General features: G+C 48.6%; 1 protein-coding gene across 3 annotated transcripts in view; it reads left to right on the top strand.

Annotated features, from left to right (window-relative positions):
• LOXHD1 (lipoxygenase homology PLAT domains 1) overlaps window positions 1–23,153 on the top strand; it is a 202,709-nt gene that overhangs the window by 107,381 nt on the left and 72,175 nt on the right. For all 3 annotated transcript variants that reach the window (XM_067699194.1, XM_067699191.1, XM_067699192.1), the window contains 7 exons: window positions 7,065–7,231; window positions 7,971–8,075; window positions 12,312–12,440; window positions 13,577–13,741; window positions 14,240–14,421; window positions 18,795–18,911; window positions 19,652–19,814. In XM_067699194.1, the coding sequence (XP_067555295.1) occupies window positions 7,065–7,231; window positions 7,971–8,075; window positions 12,312–12,440; window positions 13,577–13,741; window positions 14,240–14,421; window positions 18,795–18,911; window positions 19,652–19,814 (1,028 nt within the window). The remainder of the gene's footprint in view (window positions 1–7,064; window positions 7,232–7,970; window positions 8,076–12,311; window positions 12,441–13,576; window positions 13,742–14,239; window positions 14,422–18,794; window positions 18,912–19,651; window positions 19,815–23,153) is intronic.

Below are 23,153 nucleotides of genomic sequence, written 5' to 3' on the forward strand. Positions count from 1 at the left end.
CTAACTGCTGAACAATCATCGACAGGAAGACACTGGAACTCACCAAAAAAGATACCCCACATCCAAAGCCAAAGGCAAAGCCTCAATGAGATGGTGGGAGCGGTGCAATCACAATAAAATCAAATCCCATAACCTCTGGGTGGGTGACTTATGAACTGGAGAACAATTATACCACAGAAGTCCACCAACTGGAGTGAAGGTTCTAGCCCCACATCAGGCTTCCCAACCTTAGCGTCTGGCAATGGGAGGAGGAATTCCAAGAGAATCAGGCTTTGAAGCCTAGCAGGATTTGATTGCAGGACTTCAACAGGACTGGGGGAAACAGAGACTCCACTCATGGAGGGCACACACAAAGTAGTGTGTGCACCAGGACCCAGGGGGAAGGAGCAGTGACCCCACAGGAGACTGAACCAGACCTACCTGCTTGTATTGGAGGTTCTCCTGCAGAGGAGGGGGGCAGCTGTGGCTCACCATGAGGATAAGGACACTGGCAGCAGAAGTTCTGGGAAGTACTCCTTGGCGTGAGCCTTCCCATAGTCCACCATTAGCCCCACCAAAGAGGCTGTAGGATCCAGTGCTGGGTCACCTCAGGCCAAACAACCAACGGGGAGGGAACTCAGCCCCACCCACCAGCAGACAAGCCTATTAAAGTTTTACTGAACTCTGCCCACCAGAGCAACACCCAGCTCTACCCACCACCAGTCCCTCCCATCAGGAAGCTTGCACAAGCCTCTTAGATAGCCTCATCCACCAGAGGGCAGACAGCAGAAGCAAGAAGAACCACAGTCCTGCAGCCTGTGGAACAAAAACCACATTCACAGAAAGACAGACAAAATGAAAAGGCAGAGGACTATGTATCAGATGAAGGAACAAGATAAAACACCAGAAAAACAACTAAATAAAGTGGAGATAGGCAACCTTCCAGAAAAAGAATTCAGAACAATAATAGTGAAGATGATCCAGGACCTCGGAAAAAGAATGAAGGCAAAGAGCGAGAAGATGCAAGAAATGTTTAACAAAAACCTAGAAGGATTAAAGAACAAACAGAGATGAACAATACAATAACTGAAATGAAAAATACACTAGAAGGAATCAATAGCAGAATACCTGAGGCAGAAGAACGGATAAGTGACCTGGAAGACAGAATGGTGGAAATCACTGCCACGGAACAGAATAAAGAAAAAAGAATGAAAAGAAATGAAGACAGCCTAAGAGACCTCTGGACAACATTAAACGCAACAACATTCACATTACAGTGGTCCCAGAACGAGAAGAGAGAGAGAAAGGACCCGAGAAAATATTTGAAGAGAGTATATTCAAAAACTTCTCTACCATGGGAAAGGAACTAACCACCCAAGTCCAGGAAGTGCAGAGAGTCCCAGGCAGGATAAACCCAAGGAGAAACACACTGAGACACATAGTAATCAAATTGACAAAAATTAAAGACAAAGAAAAATTATTAAAAGCAACAAGGGAAAAACAACAAATAACATAAAAGGGAACTCCCATAAGGTTAACAGCTGATTTCTCAGCAGAAACTCTACAAGCCAGAAGGGAGTGGCATGACATATTTAAAGTGATGGAAGGGAAGAACCTACAACCAAACCTACTCTACACGGCAAGGATCTCATTCAGGTTCGACAGAGAAATCAAAAGCTTTACAGACAAGCAATAGTTAAGAGAATTCAGCACCACCAAACCAGCTCTACAGCAAATGCTAAAAGAACTTCTCTAAGTGGGAAACACAAGAGAAGAAAAGGACTTACAAAAACAAACCCAAAACAATTAAGAAAATGGTAATAGGAACATACATATCGATAATTACCTTAAATGTGAATGGATTAAATGCTCCAACCAAAAGACACAGGCTCGCCGAATGGATACAAAAACAAGACCCACATATATGCTGTCTACAAGAGACCCATTTCAGACCTAGGGACACATACGGACTGAAAGTTAGGGGATGGAAAAAGATATTCCATGCAAATGGAAATCAAGAGAAAGCTGGAGTAGCAATACTCATATCAGATAAAATAGACTTTAAAATAAAGAATGTTACAAAAGACAAGGACACTATGTAATGATCAAGAGATCAATCCAAGAAGAAGATATAACAATTATAAATATATATGCACCCAACATAGGAGCACCTCAATACATAAGGCAAATGCTAACAGCTATACAAGAGGAAATTGACAGTAACACAATAATAGTGGGGGACTTTAACACCTCACTTACACCAATGGAGAGATCATCCAGACAGAACAGAACTGGAACAAAAAATCCTAAAATTTGTATGGAGACATGGAAGACCCCGAATAGCCAAAGCAATCTTGAGGGTATAAAACAGAGCTGGAGGAATCAGATTCCCTGACTTCAGACTATCCTACAAAGCTACAGTAATCAAGACAATATGGTACTGGAACAAAAACAGAAGTATAGATCAATGGAACAGGATAGAAAGCCCAGAGATAAACCCACACACCTATGGTCAACTAATCTATGACAAAGGAGGCAAGGATATACAATGGAGAAAAGACAGTCTCTTCAGTAAGTGGTGCTGGGGACTTCCCTTGTGGCACAGTGGTTAAGAATCCTCCTGCCAATGCAGGGGACACAGGTTCGAACCCTGGTCTGGGAAGATCCCACGTGCCACAGGGCAACTAAGCCTGTGCACCACAACTACTGAGCCTGCTCTGTAGAGCCCGTGAGCCACAACTACTGAGCCCATGTGCCACAACTAACTGAAGCTCATGCGCCTAGAGCCCATGCTCTGCAACAAGAGAAGCCACTGCCATGAGAAGCCCTTGCACTGCAACGAAGAGTAGCCCCCACTCCCCACAACTAGAGAAAAGCCGCGTGCAGCAATGAAGACCCAACACAGCCAAAAATAAATAAATATAAATTAAAAAAAAAAAGTGGTGCTGGGAAAACTGGACAGCTACATGTAAAAGAATGAAATTAGAAAACACCCTAACACCATACACAAAAATAAATGCAAAATGGATTAAATACCTAAATGTAAGACTGGACACTGTAAAACTCTTAGAGGAAAACATAGGAAGAACACTCCTTGACATAAATCACAGCAAGATCTTTTATGACCCCTCTCCTAGAGTAATGGAAATAAAAACAAAATAAACAAATGGGACCTAATGAAACTTAAAAGCTTTTGCACAGCAAAGGAAACTATAAACAAGACAAAAAGACAACCCTCAGAATGAGAGAAAATATTTGCAAATGAATCAACAAACAAAGGATTAATCTCCAAAATATATAAACAGCTCATGCAGCTCAATATTAAAAAAAACTAAACAACCCAATCAAAAAATGGGCAGAAGACCTAAATAGATATTTCTCCAAAGAAGACATACAGATGGCCAAGAGGCACATGAAAAATGCTCAACATCACTAATTATTAGAGAAATGCAAATCAAAACTACAATGAGGTATCGCCTCACACCAGTTAGAATGGGCATCATCAGAAAATCTCCAAACAAGTGCTGGAGAGGGGGTGGAGAAAAGGGGACCCTGTTGCACTGTTGGTGGGAATGTAAATTGATACAGCCACTATGGAGAACAGTATGGAGGTTCCTTAAAAAACTAAAATTAGAATTACCATATGAACCAGCAATCCCACTACTGGGCATATACCCAGAGAATACAATAATTCAACATGCACATGCACAACAATGTTCATTGCAGCACTATTTACCATAGCCAGGTCATGGAAGCAACCTAAATGCCCATCGGCAGACAAATGGATAAAGAAGATGTGGTACATATATACAATGGAATGTTACTCAGCCATAAAATGGAACGAAATTGGGTCATTTGTAGAGATGTGGATGGACCTAGAGATTGTCACAGAGAGTGAAGTAAGTCAGAAAGAGAAAAACAAATATCATATATTAATACATATGTGGAATCTAGAAAAATGGTACAGATGAACCAGTTTGCAAGGCAGAAATAGAGACACAGATGTAGAGAACAAACATCTGGACACCAAGGGGGGGAAGCTGCGTGGGGGTGGGGTGGGGTGGTGGTGGTGCGATGAACTGGGAGATTGGGACTGACATATATACACTAATATGTATAAAATAGATAAGTAATAAGAACCTGCTATATAAAAAATAAATAAATAAAATAGAATTCAAATTAAAAAAAAATGGCCGTTCAGAGAAAGAAAAATTAGAGCAGCAAATCTGCTCTCTCTCTCGAAGAGACACCGTCTTCCCCGACAGTGCCTGTGGCCTCCCATGACCTTTATTAGCTCAGGAATAAGGCCTTTGCAGCCAGAAGGGTAAACGAACACTGACCTCATCCCTCAGCTGCCTCTGGACCCAGTCACATGTCTCCATGCAAAGTGACTCCACCCTGACTCCCCTTTGCCGCTCATGCCCCACCCCCAATCCATCGCCACTGTGTCAGAAAAGCTCAGCCAGACCCCCTCTCCCCATCTTCAGCACCCCCTGGTCAGAGCCTCCTGGCTGGTGCCTCTGCTTCACCCAGGCCCTCCTAGTGTCTACAGCCATCCAGCCTTTAGGCCACGTCCCTCCTCTGCTCACATCCCGCAGAGGCCTTCTTGGTGATGAAACTCGGGGCCCAGCAGCCACAGAGAGTGTAAGGGGAAGAGCAGAGGCACAAACCCAGAGTTCTGGAATTCCAGACCCACTGTTGCTATGCCGCTCTTCCAGTACCACCAGTTGACATACTTGATGTGCTCCAGCCTTTATGCACAAAATGGGAACACATTAAATACATTTTACAGCGTTCAGTTTTGCAATCCACTCATTCCAGTTTAACTTTCAAGTGAAACTCGTACTTTTAGTGGCCCCGAGCTTTGTTCCAACGCTCAGTTTAAACCTCCTGCTGACCCAACCCCTGGGTCTTCCTTCCATTGCCCTTGCTTAAGTGGAGTGGTGGGCATACCTGGCCAGAACACCTGCATGCCTCTCTTCCCCTTTGCTTCTGAAAAATCCCTACCTACTCCCCTCTGCAGACTTGCCTGAGCAGGATTTATTCCTGTGGGAGGAAGGGGAGGGGCCAATAGGCCCAGTCCTCCACTAGACCTCCTGTGAGTGCTTGTTGTTGCTGTGAGGATAGAGGCTAAACATCCAGTGCTCAGGCCCATCCTGGCTCCAGCTCTGGTTCTCCTGCCTGCGGAGGCTGCAGCCATGGGCGTGCTAAGGGCCTTTAACTTCATGGTGCAGGTATCTCAGGGACCACGGGGGTGGTGCCAAGAAGCCAGGCTCTGACTCCCCGCGCGTGCGCTCTTCACGGGTGTGGGAGGGCTTGTGCCTTCCCCTCTTACTGACTTTTTTCTCTCCCAGCATCAGTCTCCCCCAGCTCTTTCTTTATGCATCTCTCTCCCTCTGTCCCTGTCCTCCTCCAGCTTCCCATACTCTCATTACTCCACCTCGGCCCCAATCCCACTCTTTTCCTTACTTCTGTCTCTCTCCCTTAATCGGCCATAATTTAGAACTAAAGCCTATTATTCATAAATTAGTAAAAGTTTAACTTTCCCACTCATATATTTGAAAGGCAGAGAAGTGGAACGATATACATTTTTCACTTAAACACTAATGTCATAGCAATTTGGTTTATATCTCCCAAGGTTAAATCCACATCTCTCAATACACAGGTGCCCCTCTGTGCCCCATCCGAGCCCCTGGGCCAAGGTGGCGTCCTCTGGCGCTGCCCCTCTACCATGCTGACGTTGGGAAGCAGTAAGGACTGTAGGAGGATGGGGGGCTCAGACAGGGACAAGACCCTGGGCCTACACTGCTCCCACCTCTCCAGACTTTGACCAGACCCTGAATGCATCTTATGCACCTGGACAGCGGTGGGGAAGGGGTGCAGATGGGGCTGTAGAGATGGGCTGCATCCCCAAACCCTCTGAGTTGTTCTGGAAGCTCAGGGGCCCAGTGGGAACTGTCCAGCCCACAATCTCCAGAGATCCCAGGCATGGACTGAAGAGGAAGAAAGGAAGCATTAAGAAGAATCATCATCATCTTCACAATAGTTTTAGCAAATTCCTAACCAAGAGCGTACTGAGAGCCAGGCAGTTTTTTGAAGCACTTAAAAATGTTTGAGTCGGGAAATTCTCACAACCACCTATGAAGTAGGCACTATCATCCCCATTCTACAGAGGGTTGCCTGATAAACTGCAGAATGGCCAATTAGATTTGAATGTCAGATAAGCAATGGATAATGTTTTAGTATAAGTATGTCCCCAATACTAGATAGGACATACTTACATTGAAACATTATTACTTGCTTATCTAAAATTCCAATTTAACTGGGAGTCCTGTGATTTTATTGGCTAAATCTGGCAACCTTCGCACAAAGAGGTAAAGAAACTTGTTCAAACTCACATGACCGTAGGCCGCAGAGCCAGGATTCAACCCCAGTCTGGCTCTAGAGGCGAGTCCTCAGTTCCCGCACCCTGCTGCCTCTCTCGGCCCCCATCCTTAGTTCCCTTCCGTCCAGGCGCCTTCCTTGCTCTGGGTTCAGCCTCTCCACTGAGGAGTCTACCTCGGACCTCCCTTCCCTGGGTGATGCCCGCTGTCTGCTGTGCCAGCTCCTTAGCCATACTCTTTGCACCTTCCAGAAGCATAATTGGGTCATTCCATTAAAATCCACTAATTCAGCCCTTGGGTATGAAGCCCCTCCTATGTGTACAACATTCTCTGCCAAAGTGGCTCTGGCTAACAGGTTGATTCTAGAAAAGGCTGGAACAGTCCCCAGAAGCCCCTTTTCCTCTAGATTCCTCCAATAGGACCCTGATTGAGGGTTTGCTGTGCTCCAGGCACTGTTACCCAGCCATTTTCAGTGGGGCTGTATGGAAACCACATCCCATGTTTGTTGTCTACTCTAGCCAAGTGACTAATGGGGTGACTCCCAGGCTAGGTAGGATGGGAGGGCAATGCTGGGGGTGCGGGGGAAGACAGGGGAGCATTTGGGCCCCATGATGGCCTCTCGTTCCTCAGCCCATGACTACTGTTTCATGACACCTTTCCAAAGAGACATCCCTCAATTCTCCTCACCCCCTGTCCCCACAGGTACTACTTTCCGTGCCAGCGCTGGCTGGCAGTGGAGGAGGATGACGGCCAGCTGTCCAGGGAGCTGTTGCCAGTGGATGAGTCCTATGTGCTGCCGCCAAGCGAGGATGAGGAGGGTGGGGGAGATGACAGCAACCCCCTCGACAACCTGGCCCTGGAGCAGAAAGGTTTCCTAACCTAGAGCTGATTTCTCCCCTCCAGCACCCCTTTCCTCTGTCTCTCCCCCACTAGGTCTCCATCTTCCCTTCCCCTGTGGGCTCTGGGCACTTCCTTCCCTGGGAATCTATCTGTTCTCTCATTCCTCCATGGCAAGAATGGGGAGGTGAAGGGGGCGTATTCTCACATGTCTAGCATATGGCTGGGTATGAAGTACATGGCCTAGCATGGAGTTATTGTCAGGAATAGAATGGAATGGAATGGAATAGAATAGAATAGTTATAGCTGACTCTGACTTAGACTTGTGTCCTCCCCTCCAGGCACATTATAGACTCTCAATATGGATATTTTCGTCAAGGGAAAGAATGAACTTTCAAGAGTTCTATGACGCTTGTGTTCCCTTCCTTGAAACATGCATCCCTAAAACTTCCCAACCTGAAGGAGTCACACCAGGGCTCCTGGCTGTTGAGTCTCTGAACCCCACAGTCACCCCAAGTCTTCCCCAAGCATCCTACAACTTTACTGATTGAGGGTTTCCTGTGTGAGCTGGATGTGGGGTGGGGGGACCTCATCTCTGCCTTCAGGAAGTTTCCAGACTAAAGGCAGCTGCAGAAGAACACATGCTACAAGTAAAGTGATTCATAAAAACAGCCAACACGAGCAGAGAAACATGCTCAGTACGTTTTCTTCCTCCTCCCTTCATGGGAGGTGGAATCTACCACTCACTTCTCCACACTCTTCTCCTGGCAGATAAATCTACCACATTCTCAGTGACCATAAAGACCGGGGACAAGAAGAACGCGGGCACCGATGCCAACGTCTTCATCACACTCTTTGGCACTCAAGATGACACTGGTAAGAAAGCAACGCAGGGCCGAGGTTCACCCACGTTCCCCTCCAGGGAGACTGGGAGATTCAGTGCAATTTTCCAAGGAATTACTGGACGTGACTCTCCCTCTTTCTCTCTTTTATTTTAAGAAACCATATTTTTAAATTCTCTTTATTATTTTATTTTATTTTATGAAGAATACTTAACATGCAATCTATTTTCTTACCAAATTTTAAATGTACGATACATGGTCATTGACTATAGGTATGTGGTGTACAGCAGATCTCTAGAGCTTATTAAACTTACTAAACTGAAACTTTATGCCTGTTGATTATTAAACCCCCATTTCCTCCTATCCCCACCTCCTGATAACTACCATTTCCATCTTTGATTTTATGAATTTGATTTTGATACTTCATTTAAATGGAGTCATGCTCTATTCATCCTTTTGTGTCTGGCTAATTTCACTTAGCATAATATCCTCAAGAACCATCCACATTGTTGCATATTGGAGAATCTCCTTTTACAAGGCTGTATAATATTCCATTGCATGTACATACCATATTTTCTTTATCCATTCATCTGTCAATAGACATTTAGGATTTTTCCCATTCTTAGCTATTGTGAATAGCGCTGCAATGAACACATGAGCGCTAATACTTTTCAAGAATCTGATTTCAATTCTTTTGGATATATACCCAGAATTGGGATTGTGGGTTCATATGGTAGTTCTCTTTTTAACTTTTTTAGGAACTTTCATACTATTATCCATAGCAACTGAATCATTTTTCATTCCCACCAACTGTGTGCAGGGGTTCCAATTTCTCTACATCCTCACCAACACTTGTTGTCTTTTGGTTTGTTTGGGTTTTTTAAAATTTATTTATTTTTGGCTGCATCAGGTCTTACTTGCAGCACATGAGATCTTTCATTGCGGTGCCCGGGCTTTTTGTTGCAGTGCAAGGGCTTCTCTCTAGTTGTGACATGTGGGCTTTGTAGTTGTGGCACGCAGACTTACTTGCCCCGTGGCATGTGGGATCTTAGTTCCTGACCAGAGATGGAACCCACGTCCCCTGCACTGAAAGGCAGATTCTTAACCACTGGACCACCAGGAAAGTCCCCTTTTGTTTTTCTGATAGTAACCATCCTGACAGGTGTGAGATATCTCATTATGGTTTTGATTTGCATTTACTTCATGGTTAGTGACAATGAGCCTTTTTTCTTATACTGTTGGCCATTTTTATGTCTTCTGTGGAGAAATGTCTATTTAAGTCCTTAGCCCGTTTTTAATTGGGTTCTTAGTTTTTTTGTATTTGAGTTGTAAGATTACTTTATATATTTTGGTGATTAACCCCTTATAGATATATAGTTTGCAAATATGTTCTCCCATTCTGCTTTTGTTTTTGTTTTTTTGCGGTACGCGGGCCTCTCATTGTTGTGGCCTCTCCCGTTGCGGAGCACAGGCTCTGGATGCGTAGGCTCAGCGGCCATGGCTCACGGGCCCAGCCGCTCCATGGCATGTGGGATCTTCCCGGACCGGGGCACGAACCCGTGTCCCCTGCATCGGCAGGCGGACTCTCAACCACTGCGCCACCAGGGAAGCCCCTCCCATTCTGTATGTTGCCTTTTCACTCTGTTGTTTCCTTTGCTGTGTAGAAACTTTTTAGTTTAATGTAGTCCCTCTTGTTAATTTTATTTTTTGTTGCTGTGCTTTTGGTGGCATATTCATGAAGTCATTGCCAAGACCAATGTCATAAAGTGTTTCTTTTATGCTTTGTTCTAGGAGTTTTACAGTTTTGGTCCTTCTGTTTAAATCTGTAATTCATTTTGAGTTGATTTTTATGTACAGTATGAGATAAGGGTCCAAATTAAGTATTTTACACGTAGACATCCATTTCCACCATTTATTGGAGAGGCTATCCTTTCCCCATTGTGTATTCTTGCGTGCCTCTGACTCTTGAAAGATTTCATGCAACTAGCCCCAACAGAGAAAGGCAATTCCTTTTTTCTTAAAAATCTCCCTGTGAGGTGACTTGTCTGCCTCGGTTGTGAATGCCAGTTCTTTTAAAATTCTTCCTAAATCTTACTAAGTCAGGCCTACTGCATTCTGGGGACAGAGAGTCCCCTGCCCTCTCTTGGTCCTCACTGCTGCCTCTACCACCTCTACCACCTTTGGAAGCCATGTCAATCATCTTCCCTTCGGTATCCTCTCCCCAAGTAATGGTGCCCGATTCTTTGTCCAGGCCTTTCTGAAAGTTTTTACAATTTCCTGTGCCGTTCCTTGAGGTGTCACTCTGTTTTACTTTCAAAACTGTAGCAAACGGGCTCCTCGGTCCAAACAGCGAGTGATCTCTTCTCTGTGTCTTTTGCCAGCTTTCTCCTTCTGTTCTAAAGGCAGAGGTAGCCCTAACTCTATCTCTACCTCAATAACAACCTGGGAACCAGTGGCTCTTCCCAACCTCCAGTGAGATTCAGCCAGTGGGTTCCATGGTACTCTCCAGATGAGATGCTCAGGGAGTCTTGGGGTCCTTCTGGAGCCTCTGTCAAGGCAATCAGAGAAGGTGGAATGTAGTGCTGGAGTCAGCCATCCACTTGGACCATGTGTCCAGCCATCCTGTCATGTTCCTCCATTCAGAGAGGAACCAGTCCCTCAAATATGTAGTCATCCCATATTTGCTCAAAACCCTGTGGGTCCAGAGCTCTATGCCAAGAATTGCTGAAGAATGAAGGAGCTTAATCCCTGACTTTGGGGTGCTCTTATTCTAATTCAGCACTGTGGTGATATAGAGCATGGACTCAAGCTTGACTGATTGGTTTAAACTTCTGCCCTACCACTTATTAGCTGTGTGACCTTGGGCAAGTTCCTTAATCTCTCTGTGCTTTAGTTTCCCCCATTTGTAAAATGGAGATTATATTAGTACATGCCTCATAGAGTTGTGTATTTAATGAAATTGAACATGTAAAATATTTGAGACAAAATGACACTCAATAAAACATTTATTATTATTATTATTTACTAGGTTAGGTAATGCAGATATAATGAATGAATCAGACCAAAACTTATAAATGAACGTCCTTGCAATAGTTACTGAGCCATGGTCAATGAAATTGAGGGGCCCTAACAACTGCTTTTATTTGCCAAGGAATTGCTATGTGTTAGGCACATTCTTGAAGACGCAAGTCATCATTTTATTAAATACAACAACTCTATGGGGAAGACCATCCCTTTTGACATTCGAGGAAACCAGTTTCAGGGAATTAAGTAATTTGTCCAAGGCCACCCAGATGCTAAGTGGCAAAACCGGGCATCTAACCAAGGTCTGTCTGACTCTGTGTGCTGAAACCAGTCTGCAATGAGTCTAGATTATCAGAAGACTTCCTACATGAGGTGAGACTTACAGGGTTAAGGAGACTTGAAAGCTGAGGCAGGAGGAGATGGTGATGATCCTGAAACCACCTTAAATTTCAGACTGACACGCAGCCAGAGTCCCAGGACAGATGATGTATGTGAGATGCCTGGTCAGGGGCATTTGAAGCCAACCCTCCTTCTGTCATCCAGAGAAGAGTCTCCAGAGAATTCCCGCATGCCCCATCCCTGCAGGGGAGGCCCTGTTTCCCCAGGGAACGTGGGAGGGTGGCTCTGTCACTGGCTCCCTCCCGGCCATGAAGAAACGCGGGGATTGTGAAAAGGGAGCACACATTGACTTAGGGCCCCACCACTTCCTCCTGGATGACCTTGGATAAGGCACTTAATTTCTGGGTGTGTCTCCTTTTCTTTAGATGCAAACTGGAAATAAAAATATATATGTCAAGGGCTTCCCTGGTGGCGCAGTGGTTGAGAGTCCACCTGCCGATGCAGGGGACACGGGTTCGTGACCCGGTCTGGGAAGGTCCCACATGCCGCGGAGCGGCTGGGCCCGTGAGCCATGGCCGCTGGGCTTGCGCGTCCCGAGCCTGTGCTCTGCAATGGGAGAGGCCACAACAGTGAGAGGCCCGCGTACGGCAAAATAAATAAATAAATATATATATATAATATATATATATTAATATATATGTCAAAAGATTATTGTAAAGCTTAATAAAAGGACATACATACACACACACACAAAATGCCAAAGACGCCAAGTGGATGGTAATTGTACAGTCTAAATTTGATGAAAGTTCAGAAATTTGGTCATGATGAGGAGAGACGAAAAAAGGTGGTCAGACTAGGTTGGGAGGTCTCAGGCCCAGCCAGTCATTTGGGGTCATTTGGTTGGCAGGAATGACCCTCCTGAAATCCTCCAAGACAAACAGTGACAAGTTTGAGAGGGACAGCATCGAAATCTTCACAGTGGAGACCCTGGACCTGGGAGATCTGTGGAAAGTCAGGATCGGCCATGACAACACAGGTCTCTGCCTTCCCTCCCTCTTTTCCTGGCTAAGAACGTGAGGACCATGGTCAGGTCCCCGTGGGTGTCTAGGCAAGAATCTGAGGTAGACTTGGATGTCATCTGCCTTCCATAATGACACAGCTTCCTCAGTCCCTCCAGTCTGGTAGAGTCCTGGCTGCACGCAGAGATTCTGGTCTAATTGATCAGGGAGGGGCCAGGACGCTGGTGACTTTTAAAGCTTTCCCCAAAACCGCACTCCCAGAAATTTCAGTGGGCAGCCAGATTTGAGAATCCCTGATCAGTGGTCCTCAAATTTGAATGTGTATCAGAGCCACGCTGGGGGGCTTGTTAACACACAGATTTCTGGGCCCCACCCACAGCCTTTGGTTGGAGTAGGTCTGGGGTGGGACCCGAGAGCTTATGTTTCTCACTGGTAATGCTGAGGCTGCTAGGCCGGGGGATCTACTTTGAGAACCACTGATGGAGCCAGTTCTTCCCAGAACCCACTGACACTGCAGCCACACAAAAGCTGTGCCCAAGTTTGTTCTCTCTCAGTAAAGCAGACTCATTTTCTTGGTCTTCAAACCATATCTTCTAAGCCTGAGGAAGGAGGCCTTCCTCCTTCCCTCTGGGACTGAGGAACAGGGTCTCTGCCTGGCTTCCATTTCTTTCTTTAAACCTGAGCGCTCATTTTCCCAGGGAGGAGCATCGATCCTTCACTAGTTTCCCTTGCCTTCATGCATCGCACACTGAGGCCAGGGATCCCAGGGTTTCGCCCCGTCACTGGGTGGAACTGTGGAGTCCTCGTTAACACAGGCTCCCTCTGGCATCTCTGGGCTCCCTCTTCGGAGCACCTTCCACCTTGGACAGTGTGCTTGCTTCCCTCCCTCAGACTCTCTGCCTCCTGTCATCTCCTCCCCATGCTCCTTTGCTCTTGCTAATTTCACTGACAGTAGGCTGCAGTGTGATCCACCTTCAGCTGGGTGCAGGGGAATCAGTTCAGTAATGCTGTAAGCAAAAGGGATGGCATGTTCACGGTGGAGCTATAAGCGCCAGCCGTCGAGCAGGGAAGTGTGTTTGGAGTCCCTGAAGTTGTTCACAGAAAACCATCTGTGTAGAGGTCCTTGATGAGTTCTGTGTCTCCTTCCCTCCAGGCAAGGCTCCAGGCTGGTTTTTAGACTGGGTAGAGGTGGACGCCCCATCCCTTGGAAGGTGCATGACATTCCCCTGTGGCCGCTGGTTGGCCAAGAATGAAGACGATGGTGCCATCGTCAGGGACCTCTTCCACGCGGAACTTCAGACAAGGCTGTATACACCATGTAGGAATCTTGCACAGCAAGGCTGGGCCTCCTCCTGCACCCCATTGCTCACCACCCCAACTCAGTCCCGGTCCATCATCCAGTGTTGACCCTTGTCCAGGCACACCTTGGAAATTCCCCTGGCCCTGTGCTGGCTGTGGACAGAGCCCTGGACCCAGGGAAAGGAAATATGGGATGTATTCCACACTGTACCCCAAACTAGCTGGTGACAACAGGCAGAGTGCCTGTGCTTTCAGCCAGTCTGTTGTACTAGCTCTGTGATGGGAGAGGCACGGAGACCCTGGTCTGAGGTGAAAGGAGCTTTCTGTGGGCACTAGGCATGACAAAACACCTCCCCTCACCCTGTGGTTGCTAGGCAACCATGTGAAGGTTCAGGTCCCTGGGTAGCAGCTCCCAGTGAAGGGACCATCTGGGGTGGTGGTGCTCGTGAAGAACTTGACCTGCCTGTGTCCTGTTTTCACTTCCCCTCTGACTTTGCCCTCTGTCCCCCACCCTTAGTTGTCCCTTACGAGATCACCCTCTACACCAGTGATGTCTTTGCCGCTGGGACAAACGCCAACATCTTCATCATCATCTATGGCTGCGATGCTGTGTGCACCCAGCAGAAGTACCTGTGCACCAACAAGAGGGAGCAGAAGCTGTTCTTTGAGAGGAAGTCCGCCTCCCGCTTCATAATGGAGGTACCTGGGTCGGCAGGCAGCCGGGGGAGCCAGGACTGGGGGCGGGATGGACCAGAAGACAAGAAGGGGCCCTTTGTCCGGAGTCTGACATGAGCCTTCCGTCTGATGCGCTGCTGTGAGTGAGGGAGACAGGCAGTTCATCCAACCTCTCTGAGCCTCAGCGCATCTGAGTAGCCAGGAGGACAGTGAACCTGCCCTTCCAGGACCAGTGTCTGAATCAAAGGTGATCATGAGTGCACAGGGCTTAGGGAGCTAGAAGCACAATTCCAGTTCCATTGGGGCCATCTCCAGTGCTACCAACAACAGAGACCCGTGGAGAGAGCCGGCTTCCAGACTTTCTCGTCATACAGTTGTCTCCCGTTCATCTGCTGAGCTATGGCCAATCCTCTCATATACACAAGAGCATCCGTATACTCCTCGGCTCCCCCTCAACTCTGGCCTGAGAGTCGTTCGACGGTTACTGTGGATGTATGTCACCACATCCACACCTTGGTATTCTCTGCACTCAGTCCCGTGCCTCCCTGTGCACTCCACCGCGTGCCAGGTGGGGTGGGAGAGACAAGGGAAGAAGAGGACCCAGACTATGCCTGCAAGGGGCTTGCAGTCCAGCTGGGGAACTCCAGATCTCACACGAGGCTAATGAGAGAGTCTGGCGATCATCATAGTAACTGATCCTGGGGGTAGGAAGGCACCATCATAGGGCTTTACCCATATTAACTCACTTAACCCTCATAGCAACTCTGCGCTTTAATCATCCCTGCTTAAATATGGGGAAACTGAGGCACAGAGCGTTTAGTAGCTTACATGAAATCACACAACCAAGGCATAGTGGAAGCAGGATTCAAAGCCAGGAGGACTGGCTCACAATATGTGCTCTTAGCTGCTGTAGTAGACTAGTCCATGGTGATGAGGGCAAACAGCGGGGCTGGCTGAGAGTGCTACAGGTGCTCAGAGATGAGAGAGGGCTCCCTGGAAGTGGTGGTTTTGAGCTGGACCTGAAAGTGGACATAAGCGGGAACAAGGAGGGAAGGATTCCTAGCAAGGGGAACATCATGGCCAGAGGTGGAAGTCAACACAGCAAGTGGCTTGAGGTTTGGCCAGAGGGGATAGGAGGAGAGTGATGCAACTTGGCTAGAGGACGAGATGGAGCAGGACCTAAAGGGGATGACTCTGCAGGACGAGAGATGGGAGCCAGGTAGTGGGGACCTTTTCAGATGTGCCCCTTACTTTCTGGTGGGAAACAAAGTCCAGAGCCCCTTCCTTCTTCCTCGGGCTGTGTCTGCCCTGGGGGACACCCTTTCCCCTCCCCACCTTCTCTGGGAGCAGTCAGCACTTCTGGGAAGTTTGCCACCTTGGTGGAGTTTTGTTTGTTTGTTTGTTTTTTGCAGTGCGCGGGCCTCTCACTGCCGTGGCCTCTCCCGTTGCGGAGCACAGGCTCCGGACGCGCAGGCTCAGCGGCCATGGCTCACGGGCCCAGCCGCTCCACGGCGTGTGGGATCCTCCCGGACCGGGGCACGAACCCATGTCCCCCACATCAGCAGGCGGACTCTCAAACACTGCGCCGCCTTGGTGGAGTTTTTTAACAAGGAAAATTCAAGGGTGATTCATCTATGCACACAGAGCAACACCTCACCCACCCGAGATGTCAAGGCGTGTGCGTCATGCAAGCCTGATGCCGTCAGGGGCCCGAGCTGTGATTACACCTCAGCATGGCTTCTGGGGAGTTTTATTAATGAAGTCCGCCTAATGGGCAGCTATAATTTGCCAGCAATTTGTTGCTATCTTATCTCTTTTCAAATCTATCTGGGAGCTGCGTGTATGAGAGCTTAGAAACAAATGAGATCGCTTTGTGCCCCTGTCTCTCCATTTCTCTTTTCCAGTTGATCTTCAGATAAGAGGTGGAGTGCTGGTTTGCGAGCCCATAACCCTGGGTTCTGGTTCTGCTCAGCCTCTAACTCATGAGCAAGCCCCATCCTCTCTCCCTGGCCTCATCCTCAGACACACGGATCGGCTGGGAAAATAACAACAATAGCTAATAATTACTGAGCACTTCCCATGTGCCAACCTTGTCCTCAGCACTTGGTGTCCCAAGTCACCATTCCCAGAGTTAGGCTGGCAAACGATTCCATTCGCCAGCTGCCTGGCAGCTCAGCGTCCTTGAGTGCAGATTCTGTGAGCCACGATCTCACCCGTAGCTTCCTGTTTCTCCTGTTGTCAGAGGATAAGGCCCTGTGAAATCACTGGTCTCCGTTTAATGATTCAGAAAGCCCGGGACTCGTGGGGGACACCACTTCTCTGATGATGCATGGGTGAGCTGGCCAGCGGGGAGTTGGAGCGGAGCTGCAGGGCAGCAGAAGCAATGACAGTTATAGCATCTTGTTAACTCAGGGCGTCTCCAGCAATGTGGCACCATGTTGGTCACTTGGAAGGAGAGAATCACTGACAAGAAGAAGCATGTCTGCGATCTTAGATGTAGGAGTGACCTCGAAGGGTTGCTCTGCCCGTGCCTCTGCCTTCAGCTGAGCAATCTTCCTATTTGATAGATGAGGCAGTCGAGACCTGGAAGGTCAAGTGCCTTGTCTAGATCACACAGCTCGTAGGGCTGCAACTGGGAAGGATGGAGGTGGGGTGGGAATAGGGGGAGGTTTCTCAAGCAGGGCTGATGGGCCTTCCCATGGCTGCTGACTGTGGGCCTGTGTGTGTGTGGAGGGTATGCAGTGGTCGGAGCTGTTCTAGTTCATTCCCAGGTCACATCTGTCTAGAGTTATAGAGGCTTTGCATTTGATGAATGACTCACTCACTCATTCAGATGCCACTCACTCATCGGGAGCTCTCATCCATCCTGGAGCCGTCTCTTTGTAGCACTGAGACCTTGATGGAGCAGGCCAGGCAGGTAGCTTTGCACAGCTGCTACCAGGAAACTCAAGTCTGCACACCCTCTTTAACCCCCAACTGCCAAAGCAAAAGGCATGAATTCTGTGGACCAACCATGAGCCAGAGCACCTGGGTAGTACCATATTTCCCTACCCTCTTTTCCCTTTACCCCGACTTCCTTGTTTATATCCACCTATGATCGCTCAGATCCCCATAGGGCTGAGGCAGGGTGTGAACTGATACCTACAGCACCATTTCAGAAGACAATATGACACATGAGAACTGGGCGAGGCCCTGGAGTGGGACCTGGTGGGATGACGGAGGGCAGCCTGGCAGAGAGAGAGCCGGGGAGACAGGTGCCAGCTGAGTGGCTGCCTTGCCTTGTGTCTGGCCACCTCCCTGCTTCCTTAGAGGGCTCCGAGGGAAGAATCTGGGGATCAGTCACTCCTGGCTGAGTTCCTCCCTTGCATCTTATGCCCATAGGCTCCAGGCAGGAGAGACGGGAGAGCACAGCTCCTGAATTTCAGGGACTCACTGTGGCACACACGTAATCAGCTCTTTCATTCAAGGGGACGTTCATACATACCTTGGTGGTTAAGGTTCAGCACTGCATGTGAGAGAACACAGCTGACTTTGTCATACCCATTTTTCAAATGAGGAAACAATCATTCTTTCATCCTTCCAGCCAATAGTTATTGAGAATCTAGTTTCTGGGCTTTGGGGATGCAGTGATGAGCAAAAGATGTGATGCCTACCCTTGTGGCTTTCAGTGGTAGAGAAGAAGGTATCACACCTTCTTTATCACACAGGTAAATGCAAACTTCTGAGAACTGCTGTGGGGGGTGGTTATAGGGTGCTGTCAGACCCTAACATGAAGAGATTTGACTTTCTTAAGGTGGTCAAGGGGGTTCCCTGAAGAAGTGATCCTTGAGCTGAGACCTGAATGATGAGGTTGAACAAACACTGGTTTAGGTAAAGAAGAGAAAAGGGAAGGGGCAGGGGGAGCATGTGCAAAGGCCCTGTGACAAGAGAATGTAGAGTTTGAGGGACTGGAATTTGAGGGATATAGAAGAGGAGTGGCTGGAGATGAAGGGGGCTCTTGGGGGCCAAGGAGAAGGTAAGGGTGGTAAGAGAGGGCATGGGCAGAACTAGAACTCATCTTCTGATACCCCCCAGTCAGTTCTTAAGCCACTGCTAGAAGACAAGGAGCTGGGCTCCACCATGAAAGGGGGGGGGCAGCCTCCCAGAGCTTGAGTGAACTGAGTTCTGAAGTCTAGGCTGATGTTAAGCTTGCAGGGAGGAAGGGAGGGATGAGCACGGCATATGTAGGGGAGGGCGGGGGCTTGCTTGACTGGACAGGAGGGACATACTGGGAGAAAGTGACCCCAGGAAGTTCAAAGGGACTCAAGGGTGGATGCCCTGGGGAGGCAGGGTTTTGCTGAAGTTGTACTTTCCAGGACCTTTCAGCCAACATCTGGTACATTTTCTCCTTTCCAAAGTTAGAAGATGTGGGAGAAATCATTGAAAAAATTCGGATTGGCCATGATAATACGGGCATAAATCCTGGTTGGCACTGCTCCCACGTGGACATCCGCAGGCTCCTCCCAGATAAAGATGTGAGTTTCTGACTGATCTGTCCTGCTGTTTCTTTTGTTCCTTTTCAGAAGGGATTAAAGACAGATTCTTTGTAAGAAACGGTAGCCTTTTTAAGTTGAGATAAAATCATCTAAGGAAAATTCAGCCAGTTCACTCCGAGTGCAGGAACTAACTCAGGTCCAAGGCAGAATCTTTTAGAACCTGGCTTATGGGTCAAGAAGGAGGGTCTGGGCAACCATGTCTCTGCTCCCCACCCCCAAAGCCATACTACCAGTGAGTGACCAAGTGTGCCCTTCCTGCAACTCAAGGTCGACTCAGAGAAAGAAACCCACCTAACCAACTTGGAAAACATTCCAAAACCATGAAATTCTAAACCTAGGAAGCAGCTGTCAGTCATGGCTGTGGTATGAGCTGGGAGCTGGGAGCAGTTTAAAAAAAACAGAGCTTCTTCCCCTTGCCTGCTGAGTCTGAGTCTCTGGGATGGGGTTCAGATATCTATTTTTAAGTGACTCAGGGAACTCCACCTTCAAGAGCCTACCCCTGACATGGTGTGGAAAGTGCTTTAAGTAAGACTGGATCTGCCGGATTTGGGGCAGGCCGGGTGGGTGGGTGGGGGCTCCTCTGTGGCTTTTGTATTATCAGTAGGGCTCCATCACCCCTGTCCTTGGTTGGTCCCCATGAGTGTTGACATGGTGATGAATGACTGAAGTTGGCAGTTTCCACATTAAGGGCTCAGTTTCCTCCTTCCTCCTCACCCCAGGGCACAGAGACCTTGACCTTCCCTTGTGATCGATGGCTTGCCACCTCAGAGGACGACAAGAAGACCATTCGAGAACTGGTCCCTTATGATATCTTCACTGAGAAATACATGAAAGATGGGTCTTTAAGGCAAGTCTACAAGGAAGTGGAAGAGCCTCTGGACAGTAAGTGTGGTGTGATCGCCCTCATCACTGTCAGCAGAGCCCTCCCTTGTAGGGCACCTGCCCTGTGCTGGGCGGAGCCTTTGCACCCAGGAGGTAGAGTCTATAATTACCTTCACTCCATAGAGAGGGCAACTGAGGCTCACAGAGGTTACATAACCTGCCGAAGTTCACTCAGCTAATAAAATGGCAGGGCTATTCTTCAAAGGTACTCAGCTATCTCACTCCGAGGTTTGTGCGCAAATCCTTTCCTGGTCTGACGGTGTGATCATACATCCAAATGTGTGCCCTCCTGTGCCTGGACTATACTGGTCCTTGTTCTCTCCCTTGCTTAGTTAATTTGGCTACTAATCTGCAGGGCTTGGTCCTCTCTGCTCTTGCTGGATCCAGCTGTCCCAACCGAGTATGAATCAAATAGCATCCTGGCTTTGTACAGAACTGGAGCTGTGGCGTGTTTGTTCTCAGGGGCTAGGTGCAGCTCCAGTGTCCAAGGTCATGGGTTTCTTTTCTGTATGCGCCAGTTTGCTTGTTCTCATTGATGAGGTTTTTTTCTGCCTGATTTGCCCCAGCCTGACCACACACTTCTTGCTCTCATTCCTTTGCTTTTGAACTACCATGTTCTGGTTCTCTTCTTACCTCTCTGGCCGGCCCCTGAGTGCCGTTCTCCCTTCTCTTGCCGGGTGGTATTGCTCCAGGCTCAGCCCTCAGCCTCAGCTGAGCCTCTGCTATAGCTCTCACATTTCCTTTAGTCTGAGTTGCCATTTGCTTCAGAGAGAAAAACAAGTGTTGCCTCAATAACGTGCCTTTCCCTACCCATATCCCTTTCTCCAAATTTGCTTTGCTATTGAATCTGGCGGATAATCCCCTTTTCTACTTGGATCCCAGAGGATGCCCAGGAAAGCTGTCCCGGTGGCACACTTTGCTGTTCTGTATTAATAACATGCCACAAACCCACTCTGTGCTGGGTGGTGTTTCTAGGGAAACATCTTTCCACGGAGAGCTGTGTGGCCTTGGTGGGATAGGGAGGGAGGAAGATCCAAGAATAGTAGGATTTGACTGCCTGACCACATTGCTCAGCACCCGGACGCTGAATCGGTTTTCCTATTCCCAAAGGACTGGAGAGAGTGACGGGGGGTCGGGGGTGGGGAGAAAGGGGCAGGAAGGCCATTTAATCGCAGCCCTGGGGACACAGCACCCCACTCTGGGATGAGGGCTCCTAGAAGAGGTCCCGCCCAGGTGTGAAGCAGGGCTGAGTGCACAGCCAGCAAATGGATGGGGAGAGAAAATGAGGGGGGTGGGGACAGTCGACTGTCGTGTCTAAACCGTGGCAAGATTCCTAATGTTACCTCATGTCAGTATTAGCCAGACAGGCGTGGGAGATGTTGACTCTTTTTGACACGAGAGGATTTGTTTAATGCACACGTGAAATGCTGGCCAGATTTTGAGCTGAGCCGAGCAAGGTGGGGGTGCTGGTTCCTGTCCTTGAGGGGACAGGCCTCTGAGAGCAGTTCTCCCAGTGCGCCAAGGAGGCTTAGCCAGCACAGTGCTGGGTGGGGCGGCAGAGAAGGGAGGGTGGGAAAGGGGACGTAGGGAGGGGGCAGAGTTCAGGATTGGATGTGAGTTTGTGCTCTGTGGTCTAGTCAAGGTGGACATGGGGGTGTGGGTCCAGAGCACAGGAGGGAACTGGGCTGGAGATGCAGCTGCGGGGAACTCACAGAAGTCAACACCCGGAGCAGGCCGGGTAAGAGCTGCGGGAAGTGGACTGTCCTGGGAGACGTGGGCATCCGAGGGTAGGCAGACGATCAGGAACCTATAAAGATGCTCAGGGAGCAGCCAGAGAGGCAGAAGGAGAGCAGGAAAGAATAATGCTCTGGAATCCAAGGGGAAATGAGGGTAATAATAGGAACCGTGTTCTGGGCGTGAGCGTGTTCCACACCAACCGGTAAGAGCAGCTCACATCACCTTACTCTTCTACATTTAATTACATGTGGTTTTGAGCCCACTTGCAAGGGTTGGTAAGAAAGTCCATCTCAGTCACTGCAGGGAGGGGGCATCCCCTTTTCTAGGGTCTTATAAAAATCCGAGGCTCACATCAGGGGCCTGGCCCTTAGTCCAGGTGGGAACAACCTACACCTGTGGTCTCCTGCCGCTCGGTGACACTGCTGCTGCTTGCTCCCCGCCGACATGCAGGTTTCATCTCTCTGGATGGCAGCAATGCTTCTCCATGGACCCTGGCTTTGTCAAAAGACCCTCTCTCTCTTTTTTTTTTTTAAATAAATTTATTTATTTATTTACTTTTGGTTGCTTTGGGTCTCTGTTGCTGCGTGCAGACTTTCTCTAGTTGCGGTGAGCGGGGGCTCCTCTTCATTGCGGTGTGCGGGCTTCTCATTGTGGTGCGCAGGCTTCTCATTGCGGTGGCTTGTCTTTGTTGCGGTGCACGGGCTCTAGGCACGCGGGCTTCAGTAGTTGTGGCTCGCAGGCTCTAGAGCGCAGGCTCAGTAGTTGTGGTGCACAGGCTTAGTTGCTCCATGGCATGTGGGATCTTCCCGGACCAGGGCTCAAACCCGTGTCCCCTGCTTTGACAGGCGGATTCTTAACCACTGTGCCACCAGGGAAGCCCAAAAGACCCTCTCTTCAGCCTGGAGGCCTCCTTGCTTCAAGTCCCCAGATAAGCCAGGCAGCTGTCTCCTTATTGGGTCCCTTTGTGCAGGTGAGGGCTTCCTACCACCCATAGGGACTCTCTAACCCTCACCTGCTCCCAGGCTGGGGAAACTGACCTTCTTCCCAGTTGGACCATTTCCGCCTTCACCTCAAAGCCACAACTTTCATCCTTCCCCTTGGGGATAATCCAGCTAAGTCCCCTCTTCCCTGGCCTGGAACTCCGAAGCCCCTAGGATAAAGGAATATGGAGAGGAGATAAAGAATGCTCAGGCTTCCTAAAAACAAAGCCTGGCCTTTCCCTCCTGGGCTGCGGATTGGGAAAGGGGCTCCTTTGTTCTTCCCTGATGAGTGTAGAGCAGCAAAACAAAAACAAGACAGTGTTTAGTTTCATTTTCCTGAATAACTTTTAATAACTGTCACACCAGTATTTATTGAGCCCTTTCCAAAGGCCATAGGAGATAAAGGAGTGGGTGGCAGTGACTGTAGCTTTGGTGAGGGGGGTTTCCCTGGAGTGCTGGGGGCAGGCTGGTTGAAGAGTAAATGAAAATACGAAAGACACTGAGGGGAAGCTAGTCTTTCAAAAATATTTGATTTTTTCCATAAACCGTTTAGAAGGATCTGGCACTGATACCGGTCACCCTCACATGGGAAGGCACCTTACTGTCAGTGTGTCACGGTAGA

Source organism: Pseudorca crassidens, chromosome 12 (genome assembly GCF_039906515.1).
Source record: "Pseudorca crassidens isolate mPseCra1 chromosome 12, mPseCra1.hap1, whole genome shotgun sequence".
NCBI classification, from domain to species: Eukaryota; Metazoa; Chordata; class Mammalia; order Artiodactyla; family Delphinidae; genus Pseudorca; species Pseudorca crassidens.